Source organism: Notolepis coatsorum, assembly GCF_963971535.1.
Source record: "Notolepis coatsorum genome assembly, chromosome: 10".
NCBI classification, from domain to species: domain Eukaryota; kingdom Metazoa; phylum Chordata; class Actinopteri; order Aulopiformes; family Paralepididae; genus Notolepis; species Notolepis coatsorum.
In genome coordinates this window covers 71,349,418-71,364,614 of record NC_140174.1, presented here as the reverse complement: position 1 = coordinate 71,364,614, position 15,197 = coordinate 71,349,418, and the positions used below count along the sequence as shown (strand labels likewise).

Here is a 15,197-nt window from a genome sequence, read left to right as displayed (position 1 = left end):
AAAAGTACACAGTAAAAATATTTCATATAATTTGTACAAGTAGTCTAAGAGGTACTAAGTACAACCATGGCAGTTTCATAAAGTGCTTATGGGAGAATCTTTTTTTATCCCACATCCAAGTTAGTCGAAAATGCTGATTCTGGGGACTTTGAAACTGAAATTACTCAAAAAGTACACAGTAAAAATATTTCATATAATTTGTACAGGTAGTCTAAGAGGTACTAAGTACAACCATGGCAGTTTCATAAAGTGCTTATGGGAAAATCTTTTTTTTATCCCACATCAAAGTTAGTCGAAAATGCTGATTCTGAGGACTTTGAAACTCAAATTACTCAAAAAGTACACAGTAAAAATATTTCATATAATTTGTACAGGTAGTCTAAGAGGTACTAAGTACAACCATGGCAGTTTCATAAAGTGCTTATGGGAAAATCTTTTTTTATCCCACATCAAAGTTAGTCGAAAATGCTGATTCTGGGGACTTTGAAACTGAAATTACTCAAAAAGTACACAGTAAAAATATTTCATATAATTTGTACAAGTAGTCTAAGAGGTACTAAGTACAACCATGGCAGTTTCATAAAGTGCTTATGGGAAAATCTTTTTTTATCCCACATCAAAGTTAGTCGAAAATACTGATTCTGAGGACTTTAAAACTGAAATTACTCAAAAAGTACACAGTAAAAATATTTCATATAATTTGTACAGGTAGTCTAAGAGGTACTAAGTACAACCATGGCAGTTTCATAAAGTGCTTATGGGAAGAATTGTTTTTATCCAACATCAAAGTTAGTCGAAAATGCTGATTCTGAGGACTTTGAAACTCAAATTACTCAAAAAGTACACAGTAAAAATATTTCATATAATTTGTACAAGTAGTCTAAGAGGTACTAAGTACAACCATGGCAGTTTCATAAAGTGCTTATGGGAAAATCTTTTTTTATCCCACATCAAAGTTAGTCGAAAATGCTGATTCTGAGGACTTTAAAACTGAAATTACTCAAAAAGTACACAGTAAAAATATTTCATATAATTTGTACAAGTAGTCTAAGAGGTACTAAGTACAACCATGGCAGTTTCATAAAATGCTTATGGGAAAATCTTTTTTTATACCACATCAAAGTTAGTCGAAAATGCTGATTCTGAGGACTTTGAAACTCAAATTACTCAAAAAGTACACAGTAAAAATATTTCATATAATTTGTACAAGTAGTCTAAGAGGTACTAAGTACAACCATGGCAGTTTCATAAAGTGCTTATGGGAAAATCTTTTTTTATCCCACATCAAAGTTAGTCGAAAATACTCATTGTTCTATAAAAAGGACTTTGAAACTCAAATTACTCAAAGTACACAGTAAAAGTAGTTAATATTATTTGTGCAAGTAGTCTTGAGAAGTATTAAGTACAAACATGGCAGTGTAATAAACTACTTATGAAATAATAGAAATGAACCACATGCCATCCTTTACTTTGAAATCCTCACCGGAAGTGTTCCTCTGTGGAATTGTCTGTAGCTTTAGTTTAGTGATCGAATATACTGCGCGTCCTATTGATTCGATGTTCAATAATACTGCACATACGAAACGTCCTATTGATTAGACTAAACGTCCTATTGATTCGATGCGCATTCAATGTCATATTAAGTATTTCTGTAAGATCTACTTGTGAGACTGTGTTCAAAAGTCACGTCGGTTCATTACAACAGCGTCCCAGGCTTGTTTTAATGCATTACCGTAAACCTGGAACTAATCGCGCACTCGAAAAACAAGAGCGGCTCACTTGACCACGCAAAAGCAAAAGACGGCTCACTTGACCGCAGTCTCGGGAGGGAGGGGCTCCACTCGCTGTGATTGGCGTTGATCAATCCTTTGGCTGCTGATCACAGCGATGTCCTCGGGCTGTGATCATTCAATGTGTGTGGCTGTGGTTGATCGATTCCTTCTTGCTGATAACAGCGATGTCCTCGGGCTGTGATGCCGTCGGTCCTCTTGCAGTCCTCTCTCGTCAGTTGTCACTTTATTGACGCGCGCCTCTACCTGGGTCGCTATCAATAACCTGCGAGTCCTCTCTCGTCAGAGTTGTCACTTATTGACGCGCGCCTCTACCTGGGTCGCTATCAATAATCTGCGAGTCCTCGTCAATTGTCACTTATTGACGCGTGCCATCAATAACCTGCGCGAGTCCTCCTTTTACAACCTGACGAGTCCTTCTGTCACTTTATTGAAGCGCGCCTCTCCTTGGGTGGCTTCAATAAAGGCTATTTTCTTACTTAATGCTTATTGAAGTGCGCCTCTAGCCTGGACTCACTTCAATAACGCATAGTCAGACGCATATTTTCTGACTGAATGCTTATTGAAGTGCGCCTAATAACGCAGATAGCTTTCCGACTAAATGCTTTCCTTCCTTCCTGGTATCGTCATGGGTGGCTTCAGCCTGACGAGTCCTCTTGTCACCTTATTGAAGCGCGCCTCTCCTTGGGTGGCTTCAATAAAAGCTATTTTCTGACTGAATGTAGCGGCAACATGCCTGTGTCCGCTTCCTGTGGCAGTCGGGGAGTGATTCCATACGCGCTTCATCCAAAGAAATAGTCTCCACACCTTGAGTTCCGTTATCAGATACCAAACGTGATATCCGATTTAATTAGAAAAGGTAGGTTACATGGGAGAGGTGATCAAAGCGATCCTAAGCGTCCTATAACCGTGGTTCTTCTAATTACTCAAAGTGTTTCCTAAGATAAAACTATTCTAAAGCGTTCCCGAAGCGTTCTATAAGCATCCGGAAACGTCCCGAAGCGGTCAGAAAATATTATGCGTTCCCCGTGCTACCGCCCAACAGCTGATTCCTATCACCTATTTAATGATCTCCGCCGCGCTGTGGCTGATCACCTGACAGGTGCAGGTGATCCACCCACAGTACAACAGAGTCCACCCAACAGGTTACACAGAATCATAACATTCCCATAAATCGTAACCTTCTATTGGTAATAATAATGATAATAATATTAATAATAATAATCCATAACAAAAAACACTCATTCGGCCTTTACAATGTGTTTCTTATAGTTTAACATGTCCTCCATATGACTCAATGTTCAGATTAAAGAATACGATTTTTTTCACCAAGATTCTTAGAAGTGGAAATGTACGTTTCTGGTAGAATGTCCCTAAAACACTTTTATAAACTGGGCAATATATTAGGTAGGCAGTGTTCCTAGCTCTAGAAAGCACAGCTAATTGATGAATTAAAGCTAAATTATTGATTATGTCCCCCTTGTGATAACACAAGCAGGGAGTAGCCTACTTGTCATTTTCCCCTAGCACCTAAATAACATTTCAACTATCAAATCCACACGACTAGGCAATACCCATTTTCCATAATGTCCCCTTAAGTCAATATCTAACTTTATAAACTGACAACTTTATCCCAGCTGGAAACCACTCGAATCTGTGATGTCATCAAATTACACCAGTGAGTTGGTCTAATGGGAATGAAGATGTATTGTAGTTCTTTCTTCCAGTATGGCTGCCTGTAACCATTGGTAGCCACTTTCAAAATAAAATTTCTAATTGCTGTGCAAGAGTATAAAACACAATTATGTTTTTGTTGATATATTTCTCATATATCAACACATGGCAACCACTGTCTCTTCCATTGCCATGTACAAAACAATGGTTGCTATGTTATAGGCAGACACGTTGGAAGACAGAACTACATAAACATCCCGTGCAGGGCCTCCATTAGTGGCTGACTTTGTGAGCTCGTAGAACCTTTGTTTGAGCTATACATCCAACTGCATTTTATTTAAATATAAGACTTGTAGCTGTGAATGAGAAAAGGTACCCATATATCCCAGTAAAATCATGGGATCGTTACTTTGTTCAGTCTATGGAGCAGCTCCAGGATTTGTCTCTTGATGACATCACTAGTCTGTCTCCGTTGTTCAGACTTGTTCGTATTCACAAATGGAAACTGAGCTGTGCAGTATTATGGTAACATGAATTCTAATTTAGGTTGGATTTCCACCTTTAATACCCTTTTTTCTATGCAGTGAGGTTGAGCGTGCCAAAGCAAACACATTTTATTAAGAATCTTTATGCAGATTACAAAGCTGAACTTTAACATGACCAAATCAACTTTTATTTGGTGAACACCCCAATAAGTAACTTACAAATAAGAAAATGGCCATGCGACCCCAATGTGACATCATCGATTCACTTTAAAAATGAAAGAAAAGACAACGGGAGCCTTCTTACCATCATCCTTAACAGTTGACAAACTCATCTGACCTACACAGCAAATAATCCTAGAGATGAACGCTAGCGCCGTCCATGACTGTCTCACAAATATTACACGCTTGGTAGTTGTTCACGAGCGCATGTGGATCACGCGCAATATCTTATCTGTTGTAAATGTGCGCACACAAGGCCTTTCAAGGCAGAGATCTGCTTGCACTGATGTCAGATATGGGTCCCATACAAACATGAATGAACAGTCAAGGCATTGGATCCAAATATTGGATCTGATCAAAACTAAATCTGAACTGAGGATCAAAGCCGGTAAGAAGCTGTCTTGGTAAGTCAAATCTCTCATTTTCATTTAGAGATTAAAAAAAAAAAATCATAACATTCAATCACCCTAGTCCTGAGGTCCTGGTTCATGGTTCCTACACGTAAAAAAAATCCCATCCTATATACAGACTTTAATTTCTTGCCTGGATTTAAACATCTTGGTTGGTGTTCAACATGACGCCGACAGTGGCTCAGCTACGTGTCGCTCAGTCGGACATCATTCTACTGCTGGAAGATGAGGTTGCAGCAGGTCAATGACCACAGAAGCAGTCCTACAGTATGTGTATCAGGACATTTTAGTGCAATTCTCAAACTTTTCCAGACCCATTGGATCAGATAAAATTGTCCATCCTTTTTCAGATCCGTGTAGGAACCATGTTTTAACGAGTCTCATTTTCATCCACTCTATTCACAGGCACAGGACTAAGTGCTTTTAACTTAACAATAAACAATAAACTGAGACGATGCAAACACGAAAAGGCAACTTTCAGAGGCAATATGGAAGCCTTGAAGGCCCAAACACAGTCTGCTGCATCAGGACAGGAAGTCAAGACGCAGCCCATGGGTTCAGTCTCCTCCGTCAGAGTCGTCTTCAGTGCTGGAGGCATCTGTGGTGTTTCTGGTGAGGTTGGCCAAGTCCATCATACCAAATGTCATGTCCTCCTCTTCCTCATCTTCATCCTACACCGCAAAATAGACCGGTCATGTTATTTCTACCAATGTGACAGGAAGATCTAAGTCATAAAATAGGTTGTTATTTTAGAAGCCTGACCGAGTCCTCCTCATCAGAGTCGTCTTCAGAGTCCTCCTCGTCAGAGTCATCTTCAGAGTCCTCCTCGTCAGAGTCGTCTTCGGATTCCTTCTCTTTACCAACGGTGTCCTTAATCTCTTTACCGACGGTGTCCTCGATCTCTTTGTTTCCAGAGTCCTGCGTATTAAGACAGATGGAGACTCAAGTCTGGACTCTGCAACAACCTCAGCAACGATACATTCCGCCTACTTAGGTTGAACCGGATGGTTGGATAAGCTTGTTGTATTGCAGATAGTCAGGGAAGAGGCACCGATGTCACTTTTTAAGTGCCAACATTTATTCTTGGTGCTTAACGTTAGGAACTGACCAATACAGATTAAATCCATTACTTTCACTGAATATTATATTACTTTCACTGAATGTTATATTACTTTCACTGAATGATTACTTTCACTGAATGATATATTACTTTCACTGAATGATATTACTTTCACTGAATTATATATTACTCTCACTGAACGATATATTACTTTCACTGAATGATATATTACTTTCACTGAATGAATGATATTACTTTCACTGAATTATATTACTTTCACTGAACGATATATTACTTTCACTGAATGTTATATTACTTTCACTGAACGATATATTACTTTCACTGAATGATATATTACTTTCACTGAATGATATATTACTTTCACTGAATGATTACTTTCACTGAATGATATATTACTTTCACTGAATGATATATTACTTTCACTGAATGATATATTACTTTCACTGAATGATATTACTTCCACTGAACGATATTACTTTCACTGAACGATATATTACTTTCACTGAACGATATATTACTTTCACTGAATGATATACCGGTATTACTTTACTGAATTATATTACTTTCACTGAACAATATATTACTTTCACTGAACTATATTACTTTCACTTAACGATATATTACTTTCACTGAATGATATACCGGTATTACTTTACTGAATTATATTACTTTCACTGAACAATATATTACTTTCACTGAACTATATTACTTTCACTTAACGATATATTACTTTCACTGAATGTTATATTACTTTCACTGAACGATATATTACTTTCACTGAATGATATATTACTTTCACTGAATGATATATTACTTTCACTGAATGATTACTTTCACTGAATGATATATTACTTTCACTGAATGATATATTACTTTCACTGAATGATATATTACTTTCACTGAACGATATTACTTCCACTGAACGATATTACTTTCACTGAACGATATATTACTTTCACTGAACGATATATTACTTTCACTGAATGATATACCGGTATTACTTTACTGAATTATATTACTTTCACTGAACAATATATTACTTTCACTGAACTATATTACTTTCACTTAACGATATATTACTTTCACTGAATGATATTACTTTCACTGAACGATATTACTTTCACTGAATTATATTACTTTCGTTGAACGATATACAGTAGACTTAAGACCATTAGGTTACAGTCGCTGGACAAAAATGATTCGAGATAACATCCACTTTTCACCATTAGCGTGAGTGTAAATCTATGTGTGTATATATATATATTTATAATAATAAATAAATAAAAAGCTTGATACTGGTTCCATACCATAATCCTTTAGGGCTGGGTGATATATGGTAAAAATATATGACAATATCCCAAAAACTTTATAATACTGCTGCAAGGAAAATACATGTATAATGTTACGAATTGTATCATTGACAATGGTATAGTAAAAATCCATACCTTTGTATGGATCCATGACAGCAAACCTTAACATATGACGTGCCTCCCAGCCCTAGTATACATGCATCAAATGGCGTGGGCATGCGTCAACTTACGGACGGTCCGTGAGTTGCTTTTGTCCTTCTCGTTTGTCCTTCTCGTCTTACCCCACCCAAAGATTTCAGTTTCTGTAAAAGGGAAGTGCATAACGTTAAACTCGAGATAACTTCTCTGGAAGGAAGCAAACGGGCATGTGCATTTAAAATTCATACTCACATTGGGGTTTTCTTCAATGTAGGCGAGCTGCTCGTCTTCCGACAATGCCTGAAAGATGTAAACAATATCAAATCAAACAACTGAGACCTTCAAGATCACTGTAGGGCTGCTTGAAGTGAGATAAGCTACTAAAGGATTCTGCTAGACGGAGGGGTGAAATATAGGGCAGATATATACAAGAGGATGATGCATTCCGAGCTGTGCCAATAAAGACCGAGAGCAAACAGGTTGGGCCCACACCGGAGGGGAACACATTTCATCGCTGTCCTGTTGACTTTGTATTGCGTGACGGTGCCTCCTCGTCATTTCGGTCTGCTAGCAAATTAAAGAAAAATTCCTAAAACCTGCTGTGTGGTGGGATGCACTGCCAACGGGGTAAAGAACCCAGAACCACCTTTGCATAAGCTTCTGAACCGAAAAACTGAGACTGCCACAGGACAGAAGGTTAACCCACACAACAGGTTGTGTGGCAGTGAAAGGGTTAACCTTCTGTGTATTGTCGCAGTGAAAGGGTTAACCGTTTGGTGGTGCGGCAGTGAAAGGGTTAAGAAGAGAAAAGTAGATGTAGGCAAAAAGATGTGCGGTGTCGGCGGCAAGAATGGGAAAACTGTGCGACCCTGACACTCCTGATGCCAATGTGTGCACCAAGTACTTTGTCACTGGTAAGCATTTTGACAGTGCTATGCAACTTGTATTGTGGTGTAATGTGGAAAAATCTAAAAGCTATAGCCTACAGTATTACAAGTGCCTTAGCTAACTAGCTTGTTAACACATAGCTAACATTATCTTGCCACATCGTCATTTTAGTCATTAACTGCACCCCGACTTTTCTCTACATCTGGCTCCATTTTGGCCATAAACATAATGCCACTTTTCCTCCCTCCTGTGTTGAGTCTACGCTGGAGATATTAACAATATATTGTTTGTCAATATACCTTCTCCTCTGGTAGACACAGGGTGCTAAAATAATCCATTGACATGCTGACATTTTCTTTTTCTTTTTAAACTAGCTACAGGCATGATTGTGTTAGTGTTTCAGCCTTTGGTTGCATATTGCGGTGCAGATTGTTTTCCCCTCCAAGCGTGGTCCTTAACACTTTGATCGCCGGGGTTAAATTCATAATTTACCATCCCTCGCCAGCCCTAACAAGAAGTTCCCCTTCTTTGCAGGGCTATAACTTTTAAAATTGTATTGCTAAATTGACATTACTATGGCCCATTCAACGTCCTATATCTATTGTTCAGGGTGTAGCAACGTTATACTTTTTCATTCACATATTCATACTAAAATACGGTCTAAAGTATAAGTATGTTTTTATCGTTTTCTGCAGCTTTCTCCAGAACTTGATTTATAGCCCTAAATGCATTATATTGATATAGTTTGGTAGGAATCTGTGCGAGATTTTTTTTTTTAAATGGACGTACTTCTAGAAGTTACTACGTATGATCTGATGATGACCGGATGGGGGGGGGGGGGGGGCGTTTATAATTCCGTGGGCAACGTTATATCATTCATCTAGTGTGGGTGATATGATCATTAGAGCAGTTAGTATCGAAGACATTAAAAAATAACGCTGAAACTCACCGTAGCTTCCTCTCGCCGTTGGGAGATGAGCGTGGAACAGAATTTTTTCTATTATGGGATGTCGAAATATCCGATCCATTTCCAGGTTGTATAATAGTATATACGTCCAAATCATGTTGTTTATCGAGTTATTGGTAACGGATCACTATCCGTTGTGATCAGCACGAGTCCTGGGACTATTAGCGAGTGATCGGACCGAATTGAAATGAGCACCAGCTTCCACTTCCTGTTTATGCCCTGGGCGATCCGCCGATCGGCCACCAGATGGCGCTCTTGAACCGTTGTAGAGTTGAGAGGGGCTCAACAGTACATCTCATGTCTCCGGGGGAGAAATATGATTTCGATCACAGATTTTTGAAATATTGATATCAAAGACGCTGTCCAGCGTCTTCGGCAGAATGAGCATGGCGGGGAAAGACGTGTTTCAGCGTCAACGGCGATTAAAGTGTTAAGAGTATGACCTGTTGGCTCTATGGGAGGACAATGGGACTCTTTTTACTGAATCGACATGTCAGAAAAATGTCAACTCTGGAGCAAAATGTACTTACAAAATGTACTCACCTACTCAGGGAATGGTCGAATATATTACATTTGGGCCAGAAATAATGAGCCATATCCAATCCAAACTTTCTATATTCCCTCAAAAAGGAAGGTACTGGAGCACACGGAGCATCTTTAGAAAAATATTTAATAGGGACTCACTCTGAAGACACATTTGTGTTGAAACGTTAGTGATTTTCTGCACCCTATTAAATATTTGTCTAAAGATCAATCAAAGATCAATTACCTTCCTTTTTGACGATTATATGGTCCAAATATGAGTTGCACCGGTCCTCATCTGAACAGGTTTAGCGTGTGAACTCTCAAGTTCTTCTATATACGGTACTCAATTTTGTACTGAAATGGGAAAAAGGGCGTTCAGATATGCAGCTCCCTCCACCTGGAATCAGCTACAAAACCACCTGAACTTGCATGAGCTGGTCTCACTGGTTGCTTTTAAAACCCTTCTAAGCAATGGAATCCAGCACATCTGGCTGCAGATGTTTTGACTGACTAAATGGTTCTGTGAATTGTCCTTGTTTTTGTTTTAATTGCTATATGTTTGTTTGTTTTTTAATTGTTTTCGTCTGTAAATGTGAAATTGTAACTGTGCTGCTGCCTATCTTGACCAGGACGCTCTTGTAAAAGATATATATATATATTTTTTTATTGATCTTTTCACCCCTCCTTTTTCCTCCGATTTTCTCCCATCCCAATGTTTTAGTCGTTATGCCAATTCCCAATCCCCTTCCTGGTCGCTGCGCACTTACCCCCCACAGTCGGTCTGGGAGAGTGGAGGCTACCACGTGCTTCCTCCGACACACGTCCAGCCAATCAACCGCTTCTTTTCACCTGGCAGCGCGGATTCTCACTGAGAGGGCGTAGCGTGTGGAAGGATCACACTATCCCACTTAGATCCTATCCGCGCTTAGCAGGCGCCCCGACCGAACTGTAGGAGTCGCTGTTTACAACGACCCGGACCCACCCCGCCAGCTTCTCCCACCCTCTAATACTGCCAATTGTATTAGTGTGAACGGCCAGCCAAGCTGGTGACAACCCCGGAGCTGTGAGCTGGACTCGAACAGGCGAATCCAGCCGCTCCGGGGTTGGTGACGAACGCAATCTCCGTTACGCCACCTGACCGCCCTCAATGAGACTTTTTCCTGGTTAAATTTTAAATTTTAAAAGAAATTGGTATGAATTAAAACCTGCACCTACACAGTAAAGCCGGCCAAAGCCCCACACCTCATTAAACCTACATTACAGGAAATGATAGCATGTTGAATAATCTTGTTTCATTAAGGTGGTCTCTGGTTTCACCTACAAGAAACCACGTTTGTAGCTCCACTGCATATTTCTTGAGGTTCTCTCCTCCTATCCTCTTGCAGCGTGTCGTCTCCGCCTTTGAGAGACCCTTCCATTTAGAATTGATCTTGCCCAGGCGGTCCTTTGAATTTGGAACCTCACTCTTCAGATGTACCATCTGCTCGCTTACAAACACAAAATACGCGGCTCTGTTTCGAGACAGATGGAGAACAAAGAGGAAGCTTGTGAGTTCAAGTTTGCTGCAAACATGAATCTTCAGTATTAGTACAGATCGTTTGAAGAGTAGGAGTGACAGGTGGGACTCACACAGCTGGCTTCTTGGGCTCACCGGGAAACAACCTTTTGGCTGCTGTTGAGTCCTGCATATTGAGCACAAAGATTTGGAATTTAGTAGGGCTGACCCCAATTAGTCGACTAATCGATCGAAAGGAGCCGTAGTCGACTGACAACCTCTTAGTTGAATGCAAAAAAAATAATATTATATATATATATATATATTTTTTTTTCTTTTCTTCATTCTTTCCAAAAGCAAAGTGGCTAACGCTAATGGCGCGCATACCAGAGACTAACTGCCTAAGAAAATGGGCACAGAGGCACTGAAAGAGGATTTCACCCATCTAATGAAGACACTAGACTAGACAAATATCAAGATGTATCCATCAGTGGACCAATTGCATGCTTTCGCAGAGGACAAGAAGCCTTCAGTCGACTCCTTCAGACATTAACACTTTGAATGCCCAACCCGAGTTTTCTCGGGTTTACCCCCCGTGGGTTGAATGCCCATAACGAGAATATTCGTTTTTTCTCGTTTTTTTTATTAGCGATCTGAATTCATATTTCATCAACCGAGTCTACCGTTGGTAATTCAGCCACCCCAGGCGCTCAGATGTGAAAAAAGCGCCCCCTATCGTCTCCCAGTTGGTAATTCACCCTTTTGGATTGGACTCAATGAAAAAGCATGAGAAAAAAAAACCCGGAGTCCACATTTTACTTCTCACGCATGTAACCGGAGTCGATGAGCTTCAGGCTGGACTCTCAGAGCAGCGGGGATTATGTGTTTTACAGTACGTAGCAGTGGATCAATAAAAGGATAGATTTTCGGAATGGCGATCAGGAATTGGAATAATCCATTTGGATACCATCTGATCTCAGGTAAGGAATCTATTTGACCAGTATTAGGATAATCAGACCTTTTTTCACGGAGATATAAGCGTTTCCACTATAATGTGATATGACTGTTTGACTGTAAGAGTGATCAGGAACTGAGAGAATCGATTTTCAGCGCGCGGCACTAGCGTGCACACGTACACATATACTATCGATAATCTAGCGTTTATTTGAAAACGATTAATAAATAGGCCGCAAAATGACAACGTTCTACAATATTACAGTAAAGGGCAATTATCATAGAATCTCCTATTTTTTCCGTGAAAACGAGTGCTTTTCAAAATGCTATCAAACGGAAATTAACCGATAAAAAAACAATCTGCTTCGACAATGTTGACTGGAAATGGGTCATTGATAATGCGACGGGCAGATTAGACACATATCCATAATTTAAAACATAGATTAGGCGATATTAATGTTAACATTAGAGTGGTGCTGGGCATTCAAGCACTAAATGAGCGCCCCCTGCTGGGCATTCAAAGTGTTAAGCACCCCCAATAGCCCAAATGGAATGATAATTTTTTTTATATATATATTTTTTTGCATTGGAGGGGTAGTACATTTCGACCAATCAAAGTCGACTATACAATCCTTAGTCGAGGTCAGCCCTAGAATTTAGCAACAATCACGTTGCATTTCTTGTGAGAATGGGCAAACTGGGCAGACCTCCTCCAGGATTTTAATGGGTGGGATTTGAACCCATGCAAACACGGTACAGTACAAAGGCAAACACTAGTCCACTCTGATTGTACGTCAATCAGACATTGTCAGTACAGAGTCATGAAGATGGTAAACAGTCCCATATGCAGAACAATAGACATTAAGACCATGTCCACACGGTTACATGGATATTTTTGCGCTTATATGGATATATTAGTATTTTCTCTGCGGTTCAAATCCGGCCCACCTGGCATTTTTATCCGGCCCCCAGACTGAATTTGCTTATCAATACATTTTGGTCCTGGCCTGTGATAGAAATCAGGTGCATCTCGCGCAAATGTCCCCACTTTTCAAGCAAACGCAGGGAGCGTTATCCACACATAGCCTATTATTAAATAAAAATTTATCAATCTGCTTCCGTGGACCATTGGAGGATCCAATATTTAGCCTTCAGTTGTATATAATCTTTTACGCAGCCTGTAGATGATTACGAGCCAAAGAACCACTTTTAGTTATTTAGCCTTTTTGTTAACACTTTCAGTGCCACGAGGTGGCGCCAGAGTTAGCTCTTGAATGCCACCATCGGCGCCAATGTTACGCTTAATATCGCCTAATCTATGTTTTAAATTATGGCTATGTGTCTAATCTGCCCGTCGCTTATCAAAGAATCCTTTTCCAGTCAGTGCTGTCAAGGCAGATTGGTTTTTTATCGCTTCATTTCCGTTTGAGAGCATTTTGAAAAGCACCCGTTTTGAGGTAAAAAACAGTCCATTCTGGACCATTCTATGATAATCGTCTTTTACTGGAATATTCCAGAACGTTGATATTTGTCGGCCTATTTATGAATAGTTTTCAAATAAACGCTAGATGATCAATATTATACGTGCACGCACGCACATTAGAGCCGCGCACAGATAATCGCCGTGTTCATTTCCTCTTGGATCTTTACAGTGAAACCGATAGAGCCCATTTCACAAAACAGCTTACCGTAATTCCTCTAATAGTAACCCCGGCTTGTATTTGTTTCAACTGTAGCGGGTACCAGGCTTGTATTAGGAGGAGGCCTGTATAAGAGGGAGGCCTATATTTAAAATTTTCAAACGGATCATAATGAATAAATCAACATTTTGTGTCAGTTTGAACCCAGTAAAATGTACTGGGTTCATTTATTGAAACCAAGTACTGTATGAAATAGTAAACAGTGCAATTACAGGTGGTCACTGGTCATTTCAACGTTTTCAAAGTGAAATCAAGTAACTAGCTCAGTATGCAGCTCAGTATATTAGTAACCCGGCTTGTATTAGGAGGCCGGCTTATAATTGCTTAGCTCAAGAGCGCACCCGGCCATTAATAGAGACCTGGCTTGTATTTGAGACCCGGTTACTATTAGAGGAATTACGGTATATCTTCATCAAAATGAGTCTGATTATCCTAACACTGATAACATAGATTCCTTACCTGACATCAGATGGTATCCAACTGGTATATTCAAATTCCTGATCACCATTAGAAAAAATCGATAAGTGTATGGATCCAACGTGTGTACAGTGCAATACATGATTCCGCGGGTCTCAGAGGCTCCAGAATGAACTGTGATAACCCCGGCTGCATCAGTGGACTGGAAAATGTGGAGTACAGGATTTTTTCCCCCATCCATTTTCATTGAGTCCATTCCAAAATCCCTTATGTCATCTGGGAGACGATAGGGGGCGCTTTTTTCCACATCTGATCGCCGGCGGCGCTCGGGTAGACTAGGGTAGGCTCACGTGATGCAATATGATTTCAGATCGCTTACATTTTTTTTTTTTAAATAATTCCGAGAAATCTCGTGAGTGGCTTTCAACATAACTATCGGAAACCCGAGAAAACTCGTGAGTGGCACTGAAAGTGTTAAGGGTGTAGAACAGGGCTTTGCACACACCCCACATTCTCTCCAGGTGTGTTCTTTGTACAGCCTGTAGTGTAGTCTAATAGGCTGCCCATAATATTTAGTTATTATCTTGAGAATAAAGGTTAACCTAATCTAATATTTGTGTGATGTTATGAAAAGAAAATCAGCTTTATAGAGCAGTTTAAGCATGATACTTGATACACTGAACTCTCCACACACAAGTACACATGAGCACACATGCATATAGTATAGTTTAGATATAGCAAGTATAGCATAAGGATATAGAATAAAGACTGTATATTGTATAGTAGTGTACATAGGACCCAGTGCCTTAAATCCGTAGCTAACATTATCATTATCTCAGGACTTTAGCATGTCTATTTTATCATGGCCATTTTATTACCCGTCTATTTTATTATTAGTATTATTGCACAATCAAAGCGGGCATGGCCACCCGCTTTCACTGTATGCCCTGGTATGTATGTGACAAATAAAACTCTTGAATCTTGATACTTATGAGCGTCGGAAACTAATCTTTTAAAAATGCTCATGTCTCGTCTACAAATTGGCCCATGTTCAAGATTTTGTTTCTAAAGTCTATCATCTAACAAATTATTCATACGTAAGATTAGAATAATTGATGATGATAAATTATATAATGATAAATAG

At 39.6% G+C, this 15,197-nt stretch overlaps 1 protein-coding gene across 4 annotated transcripts in view; it reads right to left on the bottom strand.

The window, feature by feature from the left end:
- Positions 1 to 4,000: 4,000 nt before the first annotated feature.
- The window catches only part of LOC311235998 (nucleolar transcription factor 1-like), a 55,997-nt gene continuing 44,800 nt past the window's right edge, over positions 4,001 to 15,197 (bottom strand). For all 4 annotated transcript variants that reach the window (XM_084323562.1, XM_084323560.1, XM_084323563.1 and 1 more), the window contains 6 exons: positions 11,117 to 11,169; positions 10,809 to 10,998; positions 7,360 to 7,407; positions 7,200 to 7,271; positions 5,341 to 5,496; positions 4,001 to 5,249 (listed from right to left, as the gene is read on the bottom strand). In XM_084323562.1, the coding sequence (XP_084179688.1) occupies positions 5,136 to 5,249; positions 5,341 to 5,496; positions 7,200 to 7,271; positions 7,360 to 7,407; positions 10,809 to 10,998; positions 11,117 to 11,169 (633 nt within the window). In that variant the 3' untranslated portion in view covers positions 4,001 to 5,135. The remainder of the gene's footprint in view (positions 5,250 to 5,340; positions 5,497 to 7,199; positions 7,272 to 7,359; positions 7,408 to 10,808; positions 10,999 to 11,116; positions 11,170 to 15,197) is intronic.